At 37.9% G+C, this 17707-nt stretch overlaps 1 protein-coding gene across 1 annotated transcript in view; it reads left to right on the plus strand.

Moving 5' to 3' along the window:
• Positions 1-17707, plus strand: part of ipo11 (importin 11) — a 194575-nt gene that overhangs the window by 120918 nt on the left and 55950 nt on the right. The window contains exons 23-28 of the mRNA XM_057833064.1: positions 2660-2739; positions 3162-3242; positions 7375-7470; positions 8530-8643; positions 9124-9245; positions 17191-17286. Coding sequence (XP_057689047.1) covers positions 2660-2739; positions 3162-3242; positions 7375-7470; positions 8530-8643; positions 9124-9245; positions 17191-17286 — 589 coding nt within the window. The remainder of the gene's footprint in view (positions 1-2659; positions 2740-3161; positions 3243-7374; positions 7471-8529; positions 8644-9123; positions 9246-17190; positions 17287-17707) is intronic.

A 17707-nucleotide genomic window follows, 5' to 3' on the forward strand; every position in this document is an offset into this window, starting at 1 on the left:
GTCGCTGCACGTCAGTGGAGCAAAAATGTATTTTGTACTCCAAAAGAGAGGAAAGGTCTCATTTTTATTGTATGCACGCTTAAACTGTGAGGGACATATGTGAAAAAAAGGTAAGATTTTTCAACTATTTTAGGTATAATAATGTAGAAATTATATACTGTACTTGGTTAACAGCAACATTTCCACTCAATAATTTGTATAAAAATTCAAAGCACCGAATTTACCAATTTTTTCGTTGCATAAAAGAACACTTATTACTTTACGCTGCCAGCTGTTTATTTAATCAAGCAAACACTTTTTATTAACCCTAATACACTTACTTTTAAAATGCCTCCCATCTTTGTTTTGCTGGTGGTCTCGTTGTTTCTCGCAAGATTTCATACAAGTGTTACTGAACAACTGGCAAAAGTTGAAATTCTGTGAAAATCTTGACATTGCAGGACTTTTGCTAAAAAAAAAAAAAATCTTTTGTGGCAAGACTAACAGATGAGACGACGGATACGTTGACTTATTTCAACTGATAAGTTGACTTATTTCAACTTCAGCAACAACTAAACTTTTTCTTTCTCAGTTTTGGTTTGTTATCTAGTCCTTTAATATAATTTAAAAAGTCATTAGAAAGTCTTTAAAAGTCTTTAACTTGCCTTGAGTTATAGGAACCATGTGTATTGATTTCAATTTTATTGTGCTTCTTGTCCAATGACGATAAATGAATTCTAATTCTGAAAGCATGGTGTGTTTATAATGGACTAAATTGTCATCAGGTGTGGATGTGAGGGTGAATGTTTGTTAATAGTATGTGTCCTGCAATAGCGTACCGCACGTAACACGTCACCTTTGCTCATTAATATTCATGATGTTAGCAACTGTTGCAAGGAGGGTCAAGCTTGCGTTTGTCCCTCGTGCTAGATGCATGTAAATAGTATAAGAACGAGATGTTTACTGACCTAAACCTACCAATTCTGTCCGGAAAAAGATGTCCTTGGTGCCAAATTCACTGGTAAAGATGTGGAAGAACATACACATGTTCAGTTAAAGAGATGATAGAGTGTCGAGGGCTAAAAAAGACGTAAAAAAAGGGCCGACTTGATCCAGAGGTAGCTTTTTTTAACGATACCTTTTTCTTGTGTGCATTGCCTTATGCCACTGACAATGGTAAATGGTGTTATACTTGTATGACATTCTCCTGTTTCAGCAAGGTGTCCTTTACCACCATATGCCCTGTCTTTCTTTTGCGCTGACTGTTCTTAGGGGTAATTTATATTGCTATTTTTGTGTAGCGATCGCAAATGCTACCTAGTGACAATAATTAAATAATTTTAATTTTTTTCATTTATAACAAATCTTAATTCTATAATTTATTTGCACTTCCCATCTTACTAAGGTTTTTTTTTTTACAACAGAAAAGGTAACAACAGTGCCAATCAGATACCATTTGAATTTTTTTTTCAGGCATTCATTGTCAGATAGAAGCAGCATGGCAAAACACCACGCTAAAAAATAAGTAAAATTATCAAAATGGCTTACCTCTTCGTCTTCTGTAGGACCATAGCCCCCAACAAAATGTTTACTCCATATGAAGGTGAATGGATTCACCTTGCTGGCATTAAACTGGCCTTTTGGATGTCCGCACTAGTGATCCATTGTTCACATATTTTCCTCTGTGTTTTTGGCTTCGGGAAATATATGAAGAAAACATCCCTCATATGTCGTAATGTCTATAGTCATTTCTACGAGTTCCATAGCAGCAGTGTTTATTTGGCATGTTCTTTTTTGAAAGATTAGCGGCAGAAAACAAGCAGTACTAACATGGGTTGCATGCGAGGGCGCTTCTATGTTGACCCCCTTCCAGTTTACGATGGTGACGTCACGCAGCCTTGCGGTCTAAAAATAGCATTCGTGCGGTACACTATTGGCTGGAGGTCCAGGCGAAATCAGTCTCTGCTGAGAGCATCACAAATACGATTGAAATACAGTGGAAGATAAATGGATTTTAGCTGAATTTCCCACAGAGCCTTTTTATTTTTGGTAAATTAAATGAAGAATTATCAAAGGAAGTAATATTTTTCCCCAACTAAGCTTAAATGTCAAAAAACCTCTCCGGTAAAGGTCAATTAAACACTGGAGGTCAAGTATAATATGTCATTATTGCTTAATGAAGTTGTCAGGAGTCTTTAGTAATTAAAATGAGGTCATGGTTGATATTACTTCCTAGATTAATGCTGGCAGATGAGCAACCTCTCAGGAGCCTCATAAGCCCGAAGCTACACTGTTCATTTGCTCTTGTATATCAAGAAACATGTAATTAGAGAAGCTCATCCAGCTAATTTTCTAGTTTATCTTTGATGGTGAGACAGTTTTAATGTGATGTCTTTTCATGAGGTGGACATTGTGTAAATCAGCTTTCGTTGCACACCTAGTACCTTTTGCTGATCAATTGTAGTTGTTTTATCTCAATTTCCTCTAACATGGAACCTTAAATGCTGAACACTCCATGTGATATGAGTCCATACACTGCTTTCTCTAGCAAACTGAGCATTTAACAATCTATGCTAAGTTGTTTATTCATTAGACCCCGTGTCCTTCTGACTGCCATTTCCATTGCTGTCTGCATTGTCAGTCAGAGCTTTACAATTCATGTCTGCTCTTTTTTGTTCAGAGTTGAGCTCGGAGAACCTACGCACATGCTTCCAGATCGTGAATGCCTACCTATACCTGTCTCCAACAGAGTTCCTACAGGTGAGATACTATATACTCTCAGAGGGGCAAAACAGTGATGTGCAATGTAGCCTAAATTTGGTATCACACAATTTTTTCCCCCCATGAATCAACTTAGTTAAGAAGAGGGGGTCCCTCTTCCTGGTGCAGTGCCAGATATTGATGGATAGACTGTATTGCTATTATAGTGCTATTCTATGTTTGTGTATATTACTCTCTTTTTGCAGTGGGGGAGTTAGGTTATGGGATCTCATCATTTATTTTTAATTTAGCTATTTCTGTATGTAACAAATTTCCTGACAGGAAGTCTTTTTGAGGAAAATACGCAGTACTTGCCACTGCAGTATTTGCTGGTGTTTGCTGTAAATTAAGTTGATTCTTTGAAAGGTCAGCTTCTTAGTAGCTATTTACAATAGATGATTTATTTGTTTTTTCTTTTACAGAACTATGCTGAATCCTTGTGTAAGTCTTTCTGCGATCTGCTTAAAGACATCACGAATGAGGGCCAGGTCCAAGTGCTCAAGGTACTCTTTGTTCCTACTACACGGGGTCCTTGGTTTTTAATACTACCGACATGACATTGCAAGGTCAGGGACGTAATGCAATGTATTATTGCACAGCAGTTTAAGAATACATCATCACTTGACATAGAAATTATGCTACGCTTTACTGTTTTTCACAATATAATTTAGTACTTAATACATAATTGATTTATTTGTTATTGACTTATTATGACTTTATTAAGGCATTCAAATAGTTTTAGATTATGGAGTGTACTGTGGTACAACTATTAACTCAGTTGCTAACTGGGGACTCCCTGCATATCCTTTCCTGTGCAGCAGCTGGCAATACAGATAGTGCTGGTATTTCTTCTTCCACCAATATTCTCAATCTTTGTGCTATAGCTGCCCTTGTATGCATAGAGCATACTTGCATCAATCTGACGCTCCTTTGATCTGACTAAAAAAAACACCACAGCCCACACAATGGCACTTCACGATACTTGAGCACTCTCATTGACATCTTTCTATGACATGTTCAAAAGAATTCATAATAGCGACACAGACATAGTGTTTGTCTGTCCTTTTCCTTTGGTCATCCATTCAAATGTTAATTAATTGCAAAGTGTACAAGGAAATGCCATTAAAGATTCCTTTGGAGGTTTAATTGTGTGTAGACTAATGAGCGAGCAGGAGTGCTTATTTAGTGGATTCCTTTGAAGTCTTGAAAATCAACATAGCCGTGACTTTTAGAGCAGAAGTCTTTAGTAAGGAGTTGTCAAATTTTTATGCAAGTACATCCCGCTAATAACAAACATGAAGATTGAGTCTTCTCTAATTCTTAGTTTTGCTTTCAATTTAGCACTTAAACCAGTTCTGATTTATTTTTTGTATTTCATCCTTCTTATGGGCCATACTGAAATATCTTTAAAACTCTCTGTCCTGTCATACCATACAGCAGGGCACAACCTCAATTATAAGCTAAGATTTGGGTTTTCTGAATGATGCTTACTTACCTCCCAATGTCCACCTTGCCAACACCTTTTCTGTCATCAGATGTCTTTTTTTTGTTTTGTTTTTAATGTATCCATTAGTCGTGCAAAAATGAAGTGATACTTGTGGGGGGGGGGAAATCTGTACATTGTGGTAAACCAAAATATGAATCTCATACGTCATAATTGATATGTGATCAATATAATAATACTAATAAAAATACTACTACTGCTGCTACTACTTCAAATAATAATGATAATTTTTTTTTTTTTTTTTTAAAGAATACGTTCAACATTTTTTTTTTTTTAATTAAATAATCAGGAATTGTAGGAATCGGTATAAGAAAACCTCAAAACTTTTGGAATAGCAGAGAGTTACCTGTAGAAGTAATATACTTTAGGCTTTTCGAAATGAAAATTCTTATCAGAAACCAAAAACTGGGAGCCAAGGCCGGAAACCAAAAATCCAAAATAAACCATAATACCATATCATTTAAAAAAACAAATCTAGCCACACTGAGGCAGACTGCATGATCTTGACCAAAAACCAAATTGCAATTTTTCTGACAATTATTGCGATTGTGATTTGATTTGCAATTTTTATATTAAATATAGGGCTGTCAAAATTATCGCGTTAACGGGCGTTAATTAATTTTTTAAATTAATCACGTTAAAATATTTGATGCAATTAACGCATGCACTGAATGAGCCGCTCTCGCATTGCCTCAAACAGATTTCAATGACGCCGTTTATGGACATTAAGAGTCAAGAGAATGCCACCGGCCGCTTGGGGGCAGCGCAGCGCAGCGCCGTTCCATACTAATGTTATTCCTTCTAATAGTGGGAGAATTAGTAGTTGTGAGACGTTTATGCTGTTGCTTTGTGCTCCACACATATTTCGGTAAGTTTGCTTTCTTTTAGTGGCAATTATGTGTCTCTTGTTGTATTTTGGGTAAGATATGCTCAGAGATGTATCTGTTATAAAGGTGAGTGGACACAGGCGTTCTTTGGGCTGCGCCGTTTATTGGCATACGCTTCTGCAACTCCTTCACAACAAACAAGTATCATTTAGTGAAAGCACAACAAAAATAATATTGCTAGCTCTCAAAAAAAATAATGTTCACAAAAAGAAAAGCACTTCAGTCTGTAGTAATGAGGCCCTATTCTCACACAGCTAAACAACAATGCAAAGTGAACTGGCATTACTCAGAGTTTGGTCACTCAATTCTTATTATTGTTATTTTTATTTTTATTCTTATTATTATTATATTAACTATTACTTTTGATTGAAAATTGTACAAATTTTATTAAAACGAAAATATGAAGAGGGGTTTTAATATAAAATTACTATAACTTGTAACTATAACATTTATCTTTTATGAACTATAAGCAGTGTTGTTAATGTTACTGAAAAAAAGTAATTAATTATAGTTACAAATTACTTCTCCCAAAAAGTAATTGCGTTAGTAACTCAATTACCTGAATGTAAGAGTAATTAGTTACTTGGCAAAGTAATTGGTGATAATTACTTTTTTTTTTTTCTCAAAAAAAAAAAAAAAAAAAAAAAAAAAAAAAAAAAAACATTGGCCACACGATGGGAAGTTTTTTGTGAAGGTTTTTGGTACAATTGGCCCGAGCCCAATTCTTTACCCTAATTTACCCTTTACCCTGAACCAACTGTTAAAAGTTGTTAAAATTGCTCCCATTATTGCATTAGTTCCCTTCTCTCTACTTTCGACATATGTACGTTTTAAAACTGTTTCATCATTTAAAGATAGATTTAAGTCAAGATTTTGCCGATTTAGAAGTATTTTAGATGAAAAGTTACTTAGGTTCGCTGGGAAGGTTTTCTCCAACAGAGCCATTCTAAAAAATCTACTGCTTTAAGATGGCGGCTGTCTACTAACTCATTTAGTGCCATGTCTGTCATTTTGCATCTAGTTATATCTATGTACAGTACAAGGGATATCTACCATGTCTACCATATCTACCACAACATGTGGGCGTAGTTTGTAGGCTATCTGCTACAACATGTATTATTGGAGCTACCTAGCATCGCGTTTTCTCGGCGTCACAACTTTGCCTCCTACCTACTCCTGTTCTGCTCTGTCGTCTCGGTGAGTCCGTCTCCCTCAGACTGTTCGACCAATATAGTAACGCATAGTAACGCATGCCTTTCCGTCCTCAGTAACGGTAACGGCGTTGCCAAGATGAGAAAAGTAATTAATTAGATTACCCACTACTGAAAAAAATAACGCCGTTAGTAACGCCGTTATATTGTAACGCCGTTATTAACAACACTGACTATAAGTCTTACCATCCATGGATCACTTAAACAGAAAGAATGTTAATAATGCCATTTGTGGATTTATTGTTATAATAAACAAATACAGCACTTATGTACAGTATGTTGTATGTATATATATCCGTCTTGTGTCTTATCTTTCCATTCCAACAATAATTTACAGAAAAATATGGCATATTTTAGAGATGGTTTGAATTGCAATTAATTGCGATTAATTACGATTAATTAATTTTTAAGCTGTAATTAACTCAATTAAAAATTTTAATCGTTTGACAGCCCTAATTATATATTTTTAATTCATTCATTCATTTTCCATGCTGCTTATCCTTCCAAGAGTCGCGGGAGTGCTGGAGCCCCAAATTCTGAATAAAAGAAGTCATGAATAAAGGAAGTCATTACTTTTACAACATAGTCTTTTATTTGTTGACACACACAAGAAAACTATGTGACGGGGTCACTCCTCGAATTTTGACGGGGTGGCATTTGCCACAATGCTACTCTACACCACTATTGATTTAAAGCATCATCGATGCTCAGTTTGTGAAACCTTTATATAAACAAATGCTGTTTTCTTGTCAGATTTCGAGGATGCATCTTACAGACGGGCCCACCTTAGAAAATTAGTGTTAATTAATATTAGATTACCTTAATCTTTTTGTTATGAATTATTTTTAATTTTTGATTTGTTGATCTAAATAAGGATCCGGTCATGAGTCTCAAATCCCAGATATTATGCAAACTGTTTTTGTTTTTTTCATTGCCCCCTCAGTATGTACTGGATATTGATCTAAGCTTCTTAATTTTCCTATGATTTTGTGTCATGCTTTGTACTTCAACTTTGACTTCTGTGTTTCAACAGGTGGTAGAAATAGCATTAAAGGTTAGCCCCATAATCGGAGCTCACATGTTCCAGCCACTTTTGCAAGGCGTCCTCACAGGTGTAGTGAATGGCGAGGTGAGCTGTCCCTCTTCCCTCCTTATCTACACTGGTCCCATTCTTGTCCTGTTCTGACTCCCAAAAAGTGAGCTATGATATCATTCGGCAAAGTTAAGGGATATAGCTGGCCACTATACTCTTGTTTCTGTGGGTGTACTTTGCCTCCCACAGTACCTTATCAACCTGCTCAATATATCGCTTGAACATCACCATCACAATGTGTGCATGCGCAATAGTCCCATCGCAGGACGTGCAATTGTTTTTTTTTTTTTTTTTGTTTGTTTGTTTTGTTTGTTTGTTTGTTTGTTTTTCTTCATAGAAGCAGCAAGCCTTTATACAGGACAAATCTTGTTGCGTTGTCGTCTTCATTTTTCGCGTAGTTGAAGCCTTTTTCGACCCGCTCTTTAAGGCGGTGACGTTGAGGCTGCGATGCGCTCTAGTCAGACCCTAGGCCAAATTGGTCGTGTCGTACGTTGTGTTGGGCAGATCCCACTTGGACAGCTCTAAGCTGGGTGGTAATAATGGTGTCTGCTGAAGATGGCTGCGTCTCCTAAGGGACCACCGGTGACTTGACAGGATCTGTCTGCAGGATATTCATGAGAGCTTCCTCGGCGCGTCGCGCTAGTCGAACAACACTGACTGTTTTTGCTTTTTGGGCACTAGAGATGCAGTTCTGCTGTAAAATGTTTTGCAGAGTTTGCAGGCAAGCTGCTTTTATTTTTGTTGTTATGCTATGCTTTTACATGTTATACGATGCTTTTAAGTGGCCTGCTGTATCCCTTTTACATACAGCAATCATTCACAGATGAACTCCCTTAGCCTGGATTAAACTATATGATATGAATACAATGTGGGCATGGTGACCCAACCAAATGGAGCTATTCAAGTCATCTGGTGAAGATTCCTGTAGTTTTAATATCGCAATATGGATCGCAATATATCGCGGACCCCCAAAAAATCTCAATATAATTTTTTTCCACTATTGTTCCGTTCTAGTACATTATGTGTCAACAGATATTTAAAGAATGTCATGTACGTTTTACATTTTCTGTTGTCAGCTTTGTTTGTTTTGTGCAGAGATACCCAGTGGTGATGTCCACATACCTTGGCATCATTGGGCGCATCCTTTTGCAAAACTCAAGCTTCTTCTCATCTCTGCTCACTCAGTTGGCCACCGAATGTGGCCAGGAGGTGAGATTTGATGCGTTTCCTTCTTTTTGTGTCTTCTCAACAGTCTCTTGCAATGCGCGTTTAAAGACGTTGCCTCAAAATGCCTGTGAAAGTTGAAACTGGGCTCAAAGTGATGAGCCATGGAATTGCAAATGGTAGCATTTCCAGGCATTGACACAAAGCTCTAGTCCTTTTGTTCTGGAACTTTGAAATTGTTTTTGCGCCACCCAATTGGAAATGAATCACCTACTGTTTATAGTTTGGCCTTAATCTAAATGGATAAAAGGAAAGAATAGGCTGTTTGAAAAATCCCTCGGCTGTCACTCCACGGTGCCAAGCTTCTCTCTCTGAGACTTGCTGCTAAATGAGGCAGAGAAAGTAGGGAAGGTCAATTCTTATAAACAAGAAGATTAATTCAGGCACTCCCAAAGACTGTTAATTTCCATTCCCTTCTTTTAGCCCTGTTTTTAACTGCGCCTTCCCGTTTCTTTGCTTGATCAGATTGACCAATTGTTTGGTAGTGTGATTGAGATGTGGGTGGACCGCTTGGACAACATCACGCAGCCGGAAAGGAAGAAGCTTTCCTCTCTGGCCCTGCTTTCCCTCTTACCATCTGACAGCAGGTAAGATGCATCTGTCAGTCATTCACAGGCATTTGGAGATTTGCAGCCATCCCTTTTATTTGACTATTAGGCTGGTTTGAGTAGGAATAGATGCTGTACATTATCAGGCCTGTCAAATTTCCAGATGTAATATATTTGGTCACCAATAGGAAGTGTGACTGCGTCCTGCTTCAACAGATGTAGTAGTTGCCTTACTAAACAAATAGACTGAAGCTCACCGTATCGCTTTGTGTGTTTGGTTTCCTAATCCATTTGTGATGGTTGTGGAATCTTTGGGATGAGGCCGATTCGCTATGTATGTAGATACACGAGTTACGATTTGATACAACCACAAAATCTTTAAACCCGTAACGATTTGATTTCGATTCGGTTCAGTTTGGAAGTGATATGAATGCCTATGTAGTTCTTCTTTATTTATTTAACCAGACATCAATTATCAAGGATCCAGTTTAAAAAAAGATATTCCTGAGTGGCAATGTATAGGTTAAGCAGCAAATATCACTAGCTAATACTACGGAGCACTGACAAGGTTTTAAAAAAAACAACAAAAAAAAACTTTAAAGCAACACTTGGTAACTTCAGTTTTGGTTCATTTTAGTGATGTCGGTGGACAAAAGTGATTGTGTTTTGCCTTAAGGAAGACTGCGTTTCCCATGAGGACCAGCGCATACCCGCACAGTGTCGTTAAATCACCAGTCAATCACAAATTAATCTCCCGGTCGCCTGCAGATGGATTAAACAATATTTCTGTTTCCAGCGGTTAAGTGTAGATGAATATTAATAAGGTAATAAATCCAGTTGCAGCTAAACAATAGCATATGACGGTTAGCAACCGTCTGGCTTAGTGTGGCTAAAACGAGTTTGGTTCGGGGGTTCTCGTCAGCCGCGCCAATGTTTATTCTTGAGTATCCTAGTAGCCTCCTTTTTTTTTTTTTGTCCTTAGACAAACCTTTTTGTTGCTCTGCCATCTTTGCAGAATTCACATGAAAGCGTTCGCATGAACTTCCGTCTTTATAATGAATGGGGAAAGGAGGAAGTGACGTATGCTGTAAAGCTGTCAGCACATTTTTTTTTGTGCGGCAGGGTGCCTGCCATCCTCACAAAAGTTAATTAGTGCCGGTGAAAGCTATACAGACCCCCTCAATATATAAAAGAGGTGTCATTTAACTAGTTTTCAGTTGACATTATCACAAATGTTATGAAAATATTTTATAAAGGTTGAACTGTTACCTAGTGTTGCTTTAAAAAAAACTCGAATATAGATTTGTCTTTAAATTATTGGCGGATTTTGTATCGATTGAGAGCTTGCTATGAATACACGTGTATCTCTTGACTTCACGAACAGATATCCAGTTGAATTTTTTTCCTTCCACAACTCAACCATCTATACTAGGGGTGTCCCAAACGACTAATTTCCTCCCGATTAGTCAGCCGACTATTTTTACGATTAGTCGACTAATCTAATATTTTTTTTTTTTTTTACTACTTTAATAATGAAATTTTTGTTGAAGCTTATTACTTCACAAAAACATTTTGGAACACCTAAATTCTTTATTAACGTATAAATAAATAACATGAATCAATATAATAAATAATAATAATGAAATCAATAATAAATCACAAACAATGAGGTCAAATTATGCTGGCATTAACTAGTGCAAAAAAAATGTAAATGGAAGACTTCACTTCTTTAACAGGAGTCAAAACAATTCTTACTCTTTTTGTGGTATGTCATTGTCTGTATTGTTCTAAATGGTAAAATGAATTGCAATGTCCCGGACAAACATTTTCAGAATACTTTGTTTGAGTTCAGATGCTTTTTCTGGTGTGCATTCCGCATTTTGAGGGGAGGGGAAAACTGTTCAACTTTTGTTTGTTTTAACCTGAAAATAGATAAAGTAGAGTGAAATATTGAAATACTGAAATATTACAACTATTTTGAATGAGAGGCACACGACTCACAGTAACAAAAAATAAATATATAGTATTAATTTTATAGTATACTACTATATTTATATACACAATGATACTTTATAATATAAAGTAACTAACATTTGTACAGTCATGGATTACAGTAAGCAGGCCAGTGCTGTTTCCATATATATTTTTATTATATTATGTATATACAGGATGTATGTATATATTTTCCCCAAGTGGGAGCTTCCATGATCTTAATAAATTTAATAATAATAATTTTTAAAAATTATATAATTATATATACATTGATTATTTTATTAGATAAAAATGCACGTTGATACGACACACATAATGGTAACTTCCATTTTAAAAAATCGTTAGAAAGTTGTATGGACTTAGAATCCGCTGGCTTGTTGTTTCTTGCTGTCATCGAAAATTATACTTGGGTGACGCCGTTTCAAGTGTTCATTAATAGCAGACGTGCTACCGTGGTATTCGAGCTCAGTTTAGCAAAGAGTACACACAATGGCACCCTCCATATTTTCCTTGAAATTATTCCAGGCTCTGGCTATTCTGGTCTGCTTTTTGGGCTTTATGCCACTTTCACGTGTCACCAATTCTGCCCTTTTTGGTAATTGATGGTGTTTTCAACTCCTCGCCGTAGTGAGGAGTGGACCGGTGATTCACTTGGCTCGTTGTCGTCGGTTCGGCCCATTTCCTCCTCAGGAAGGCGGTGGCGTGCATAAAAACACCGAGAGGCGTCGGATGGCTCTTTCTGGATACTTTTATTGAACAAAGCAAAAACGTAGGGGCTGCAGCCACTGAACTCCGCGCTACCCGCGCACTTTCCCAACTCACCGATCTCACTCCCTCTCTCTCGCTCGCCCACTTTCTTCCTCTTTGCTCAATCTGATAATGCCGGTCACATTGAAATAACAGCGGTCCCCTTGGGGGTGCCAGTAACAACCGCTTGCATCGCGAGCGCCCGCCATTCTAAACTTTATCCTCATGTAATTTTTTTATTTAACCCGTCATTATCCGTCGACGGTATGTTTTGCCCGTCGACGCATTTACGTCATCGATGACGTCGACAACGTCGACTAGTCGGGACAGCTGTAATCTATACATTTGCAATTTTTTGAAAAGTGCTTTTTTGACAGAATGCATTACATATATAAGGTTGTGTTAATAGTTTTCTTTTTTTGAAGAAGAAGAAGAAGAAGAAACTTTAAGATTTTTTTTTTCCTTAAGGGCTTTCTCTTTTGCATAGTGATGCATTTTCTTTGGACGACTTTTGGACGACTGACATTTTCACAGTCTTGATTCTGTAATGTTAGACAGCCATGAAATCCTTTGTCACGCCCCCTTGCTTGCGCCGCATTGGCAATTGGAAATGACAGCCTTGGATGATCGGTAAATGCATGACAAATCAACTATCCCGCATACCATCACTGCTAAAATTGGAAGGGTTTCATATCTTTCTCCTCATTTCCCATTATGAATTTAATTATTTTGTCCTTTCTCCAAGAGTGACACAAAGTTGTCTAACTAAAGCTGAGAAGAGCAAAGGTTGATCAAGTTTTCCACAGGCTGTTGTCATTAGTTTGTATTTTGTCAGCTAGTAAGCACTAAATATTAAAACCTGAAATTGCAAACCAGACAGCATCCTTGTTAAGGCACTGTTTTGCCTCATTAAGATTGACGTGGCTGGCTGTTTAGTCTGACCTGTGGCCTATAGTTTTTATTATATTTCAAGTACTCTTTCAAAAAGCACTGTGCGCATCTGTGAGATTGTGGTCACTTTCTTGAAAGTTCATTAATAATCTTATGGTGTTTAATAAACATGATGTTCACCTGAAGAAAAAAAAGAACTGAGGTGCTTATGGTCAACAAAGTTAAGCTGAGAGTATTAAACTGGATAGATGATAGGGTATTACTTCAGCCAATTACAGTGAAACCACCTTATTTGAGCCCCTTTCACACATACCTAAACACCGTTAAAATCCTAGGATTTAAACAAAGCAATTTCCCAGGTAGACTGGGAAATGACAAGGACATTAACTGGGTCGTGTCCTAGTATAATGTCCGGGACTTTTCCAGGAAGCGGTATGTGTGAAAGCAGGCGGTAAATTCCCAGGTCACAGTGCGATGGCTCATGACGTAAATATCATGGCGGGTCGATCGTCATTTCCTCTGTCTTCGCAGTAAGACGAAAAGTGGTAAACAAAAATCGCAATTATCAACATAGCAAATTTGAAATAGCAAAATTAAACTGAAAGCATAACGAAATTATATTGCTACTTGATCATAGAGCCGAAGACGAAAGTCCATCATCCATCTTTGGAAATGTGTGATTTATTTTGTTGTTGATGCCGACCAAAACCGACATTATGTTCGGGTTTTAAATTGCGCCAGCTGCCCACCCCGCACAGACAGTTCCGAGTCGGCAATACGGTACAAGTCTGTGAAAGTGTCCAACCTACGTTATTCCCGGGATATCTCTCCATGTGTGAAAGCAATGACGCGGGTAAATCCCACGTCACCTTACACAGGAATTTACAGGGATATAAGTCTGAAAAGGGCTTTAGAAACTTGGGAATGTGTGCGTGTTTTTAAATTTCTTGTATATTTTAGGATGGCGGAGCCCAAACCTGTCCTTAAGTGCTGCTGTGGGTCTTGGTTTTTGTTCATACCGATCGAGCACAGACCGTTTAACCAACGAGGGTTCTGCTAAAACAAGCAGCAGCTGACTTGGATCAATTGATTTCACTTGTAAGACACCAGATTGGTGCAAAGGTCTGTTTTGTTGGAAAGAAATCCTGCACCCACTGCGGCCCGATGTGGAATAGTTTAGGGACCGCTGGTGGAGACTCATATATTTTACAGGTTTACTTTTCAAAACCTAGCAAGGAAAGGGATGGCCTCCCCCTGCGAGTTTTTCTATAGACCCCTTTATAGTTTTTGACACAGTTTCAAACAATATCAACATGCCTAGCTGTTGCGGCTTTGGGTGTAAGTAAAAATCTGATTGGAAAGGGTTAAAATTTTTCTCTATCCCAAGGGGAAACGGCCTTTTCAGAAACACCGAAGGAGCTTGTAACTGCAAGTTATAATGAAGACGTTTTCCATCTGATAAAGTTAGTTTTGGTGATCCTTGTTCACCACCAGCAAAGGGGTGTATAGGTTTGTCCTTGAATTACCCTGCACCGTATTATGGACTCGAATGCATTGACGAGTGTTCCCTCTAATACATTTGTGGAATGACTCGTAGTTCTTTCCACTGCTTTGCAGTCTGTATGATTGTGTTCATTGCGTTTGCTTAATGTAATGCTTTTGCACATGAGAAAATAGAACAACAGTAAGCAATACACATTTTTTTAACTCAAGGAGAACGATAAAACACAAAATGAGCACACTGTTGCTAGAGTTGCTTTGTGTCTATACATTAAGCCCAGAAACACAACACCACCGCCTGGCCTCGAGGACACTGTCACCACAATATGTAGTGTTCTCTCTATCTTGTATGTGTTTTCAGATGTCTTTCTAATGCGTATGCTTTCATAAATTTGTCTTGTTAACCGACATCACTTAGATACGCATTCCAATTAATTGCCTGTGCTTGTTGTTCCACCTATCAGTTAAGATTGTGTTCTTCAGCTAAAATCTTGAATGGAGGAAGCTAATTTGTGTGTGCATTTTTTTAATTGCTGTTGGCAAATGGATTAGACTGGTATAATGCCTTTCCACCTTCAAGGACCTTTGACAGTATCTTCGTTTAATTACTCATGACGCTTGCCTGGCACCGCCAGACTATTCTCCCTGTATTTTTCAAACACTGTGAGAGTAGTCTGGGACCCAGCCCATGCACGGCTTCTCGAGCAAACACAAAATCAACCGTCCAATCAGATTCGTTTATATGCGTGACGTATTCTTAAAGAGTAACGTCACGCTTGCGCAACGAAAGTCGTATCTACAACACGTACACGACTTTCTTTAACACAGATGGCAAACGGGAGAGCTGAGAATATGTTCCAATCCGCGGTAAATACAGTTTGAAATGACCAAAAACACATCGACACAAGTCATTGACAACAGCCAACCTGGCTCGCGCTAGCCATGTTGAATAAACTTTTCCATTCTCCGCTCACACTAGTTACTTGTCGCTTTAACAACGTCACGTCTGCCCGTCGCTGATTGGTCCACTCTGCTGTCTATTTGCTGTGCTCCGCCCTGGGAATTTGATCCGCCGGACGGTCGCCAGACTCAATCGCTGGAACAGCGGTGAGTCTGGTATACCAGGTAATCATGACGCAGCATCAGGAGTAACGTGGGGTTCAGTATTTTGCTCAAGGATACTTAGAATAGGTTACCAGGGTTGGGAATCAAACCCACAACCTCTGTGTTGTGGAACAACTACTCTTCCACGCTGCCCCACACATGAATGGTAAACATAATATCCAGAGTGAGAGTTACCTGTCTCGAACAGACCAGGAGAATCTCATTCAGGCTTTTATTTTCAGTAGACTTGACAATTGTAATTGTCTTCTTAATGATATTCCGCAAAAGGTCATTAGACAGCTGCAGCTCGCTCAGGACACTACAACTTGGGTTTTAATCAGAAAATAAAGATCTTTGCATAGTAGGTATTTGTTCTAAAGTCTTTTCACCGGCCAGACAGGTAAAGAATAGACCACTCTCTTAAGAGGCTATAAATCACAAAATATTTAAAGTCCTAAATTCATTTATTGCATGGAATATGAACCCATTAGTGCTCTGAGATTCATAGCGACACTCAGATAGTGGGAGTTTAAAGCAAACGGTGAGAAGCAGCATTTACTTTAGTTATGCAGTTCACAAATGGATTAAACGGCCAACAGAACCAAAGTCATCCCAAACTGTAAATAATTTAAAGTCCAGGTTAAATAACTTCTTTTTGCTCATGTATACTTTTGAGGACTTTCACAAACATTTTTCAAATAAATATTGAATCTTTGTATTGCATTATATGTTCTTTTAGTCATTTAGTCTTTTTTTGTTCAGTTTGCAAATATGCTTTCTTAAAATGCTGTGGACTTAATTATGTAAAGCATATTTCGTGAGTTACCTTGTGTATGAAATGTGCTGTAAAAATAAAGCTGCCTTTTCTTACCTAATTGGATGGGCTGTTTGCAAGAGTTATAAACGTGGTGGGAATTGCAATATTTAAAAGAAGATATTTATCTTTAGTTCCAATGCACTTTGCTACAGTGGCCAGCAATATGCAATACCTAGCAGTGGAATCCATTATTAGAAATGGAGGTGCCGTGATTGGAAAACTGCAAGAAAATGGCTGCAATGACTATTGACTTGTCAGTTTTATTACTCTGTTACATGCAGCTTTGTTTTCAGATTAAATTTCACTCATTTGAATGGAAAACACCATGCGCCATTTGCCGTTAGAAAAGTAATAATTGGAGAAAATGGATAAAATCAGAATGGGCGAATATGTTTAACTGAGTTGTGAAGTGGTCGTTAATTGGATATCAGTGCCAATGGTATTTACAGTATGAGGGCTTCCAATTCTAGTATTTTCAGTTAAACAAATTATTGAGTAATTTTAAAAAAATGGATACAGTATTTTAGCAAATATATTACGCAATCTATCAGACTCTCCAATCCTTCCAAAGGGTATGTGGCATTTGGAGCTGTTTTCTTTTTGTCATTGGTCTCTGCCTTCCTTGCTCTTTGAACTGTGATGTAGAGATGCCCTTTCAAGTGTTTACGTATGTCGCAAATAGAAGGGTTATTTTAACTGCCAGAATTGTCAATGGTGATGCCTTAAAAAAAAAGAAAAGTGCTAGGGCATTGATAGATGGAATCGGGCAACTTGTCTTTGGGCGGCCATGTGCATTTTTGACAGCCACTTAATCACTGGGAAGATTTAACAGATTGTGAGTTGTTAAAGTGCTACCCTCATTACTTTTACTGGATACAAGCTTTTTTTAAGTGTTATCAGTGACCATGACCCAATCATTCATGTGTTATCTAGTTTGATCCAGGACAAGTTTTGTGGCATTATCAACATCTGTGTGGAGACTTTGCATGACGTGATGACCGAAGATCCTGAGACGAGCACCTACAAAGAGTGAGTATGCATGTCCCTGTAGCTAATGAATTCACATAAGTTTTTAACCCATAAATTCATATATTTTTTTTTGTTCCAGTTTTAACCTTTTCCGAGATACACTATATTCATTGATGTCTGATTTTAGGTCGAGATATGTAAAAGATCACTCCTGACAAAAACGTGTGCCATCAAAATTACTCTGTTTGGGGTGTGTGGTTCGGTCTTGCACAAATAAGCCCCCTCATATTGAGGCCGGACTCGGGCACTTGTTTGAAAACACCAAATTTTTGGCCAGTATAGCTTCCTCATCATGGGCAGGAACCTGGCTGCATAGGAAGTATTATGCAAATTATCCCCAAAGGTACATCAGAGCAGGAGAAAGTTCAGAGCAACCTGCTCGGACTTTTGGAGATACAGAGAGCTAACAGTAGATTTAATT

The sequence above is a fragment of the Corythoichthys intestinalis genome, chromosome 3 (assembly GCF_030265065.1).
Source record: "Corythoichthys intestinalis isolate RoL2023-P3 chromosome 3, ASM3026506v1, whole genome shotgun sequence".
Classification (NCBI taxonomy): domain Eukaryota; kingdom Metazoa; phylum Chordata; class Actinopteri; order Syngnathiformes; family Syngnathidae; genus Corythoichthys; species Corythoichthys intestinalis.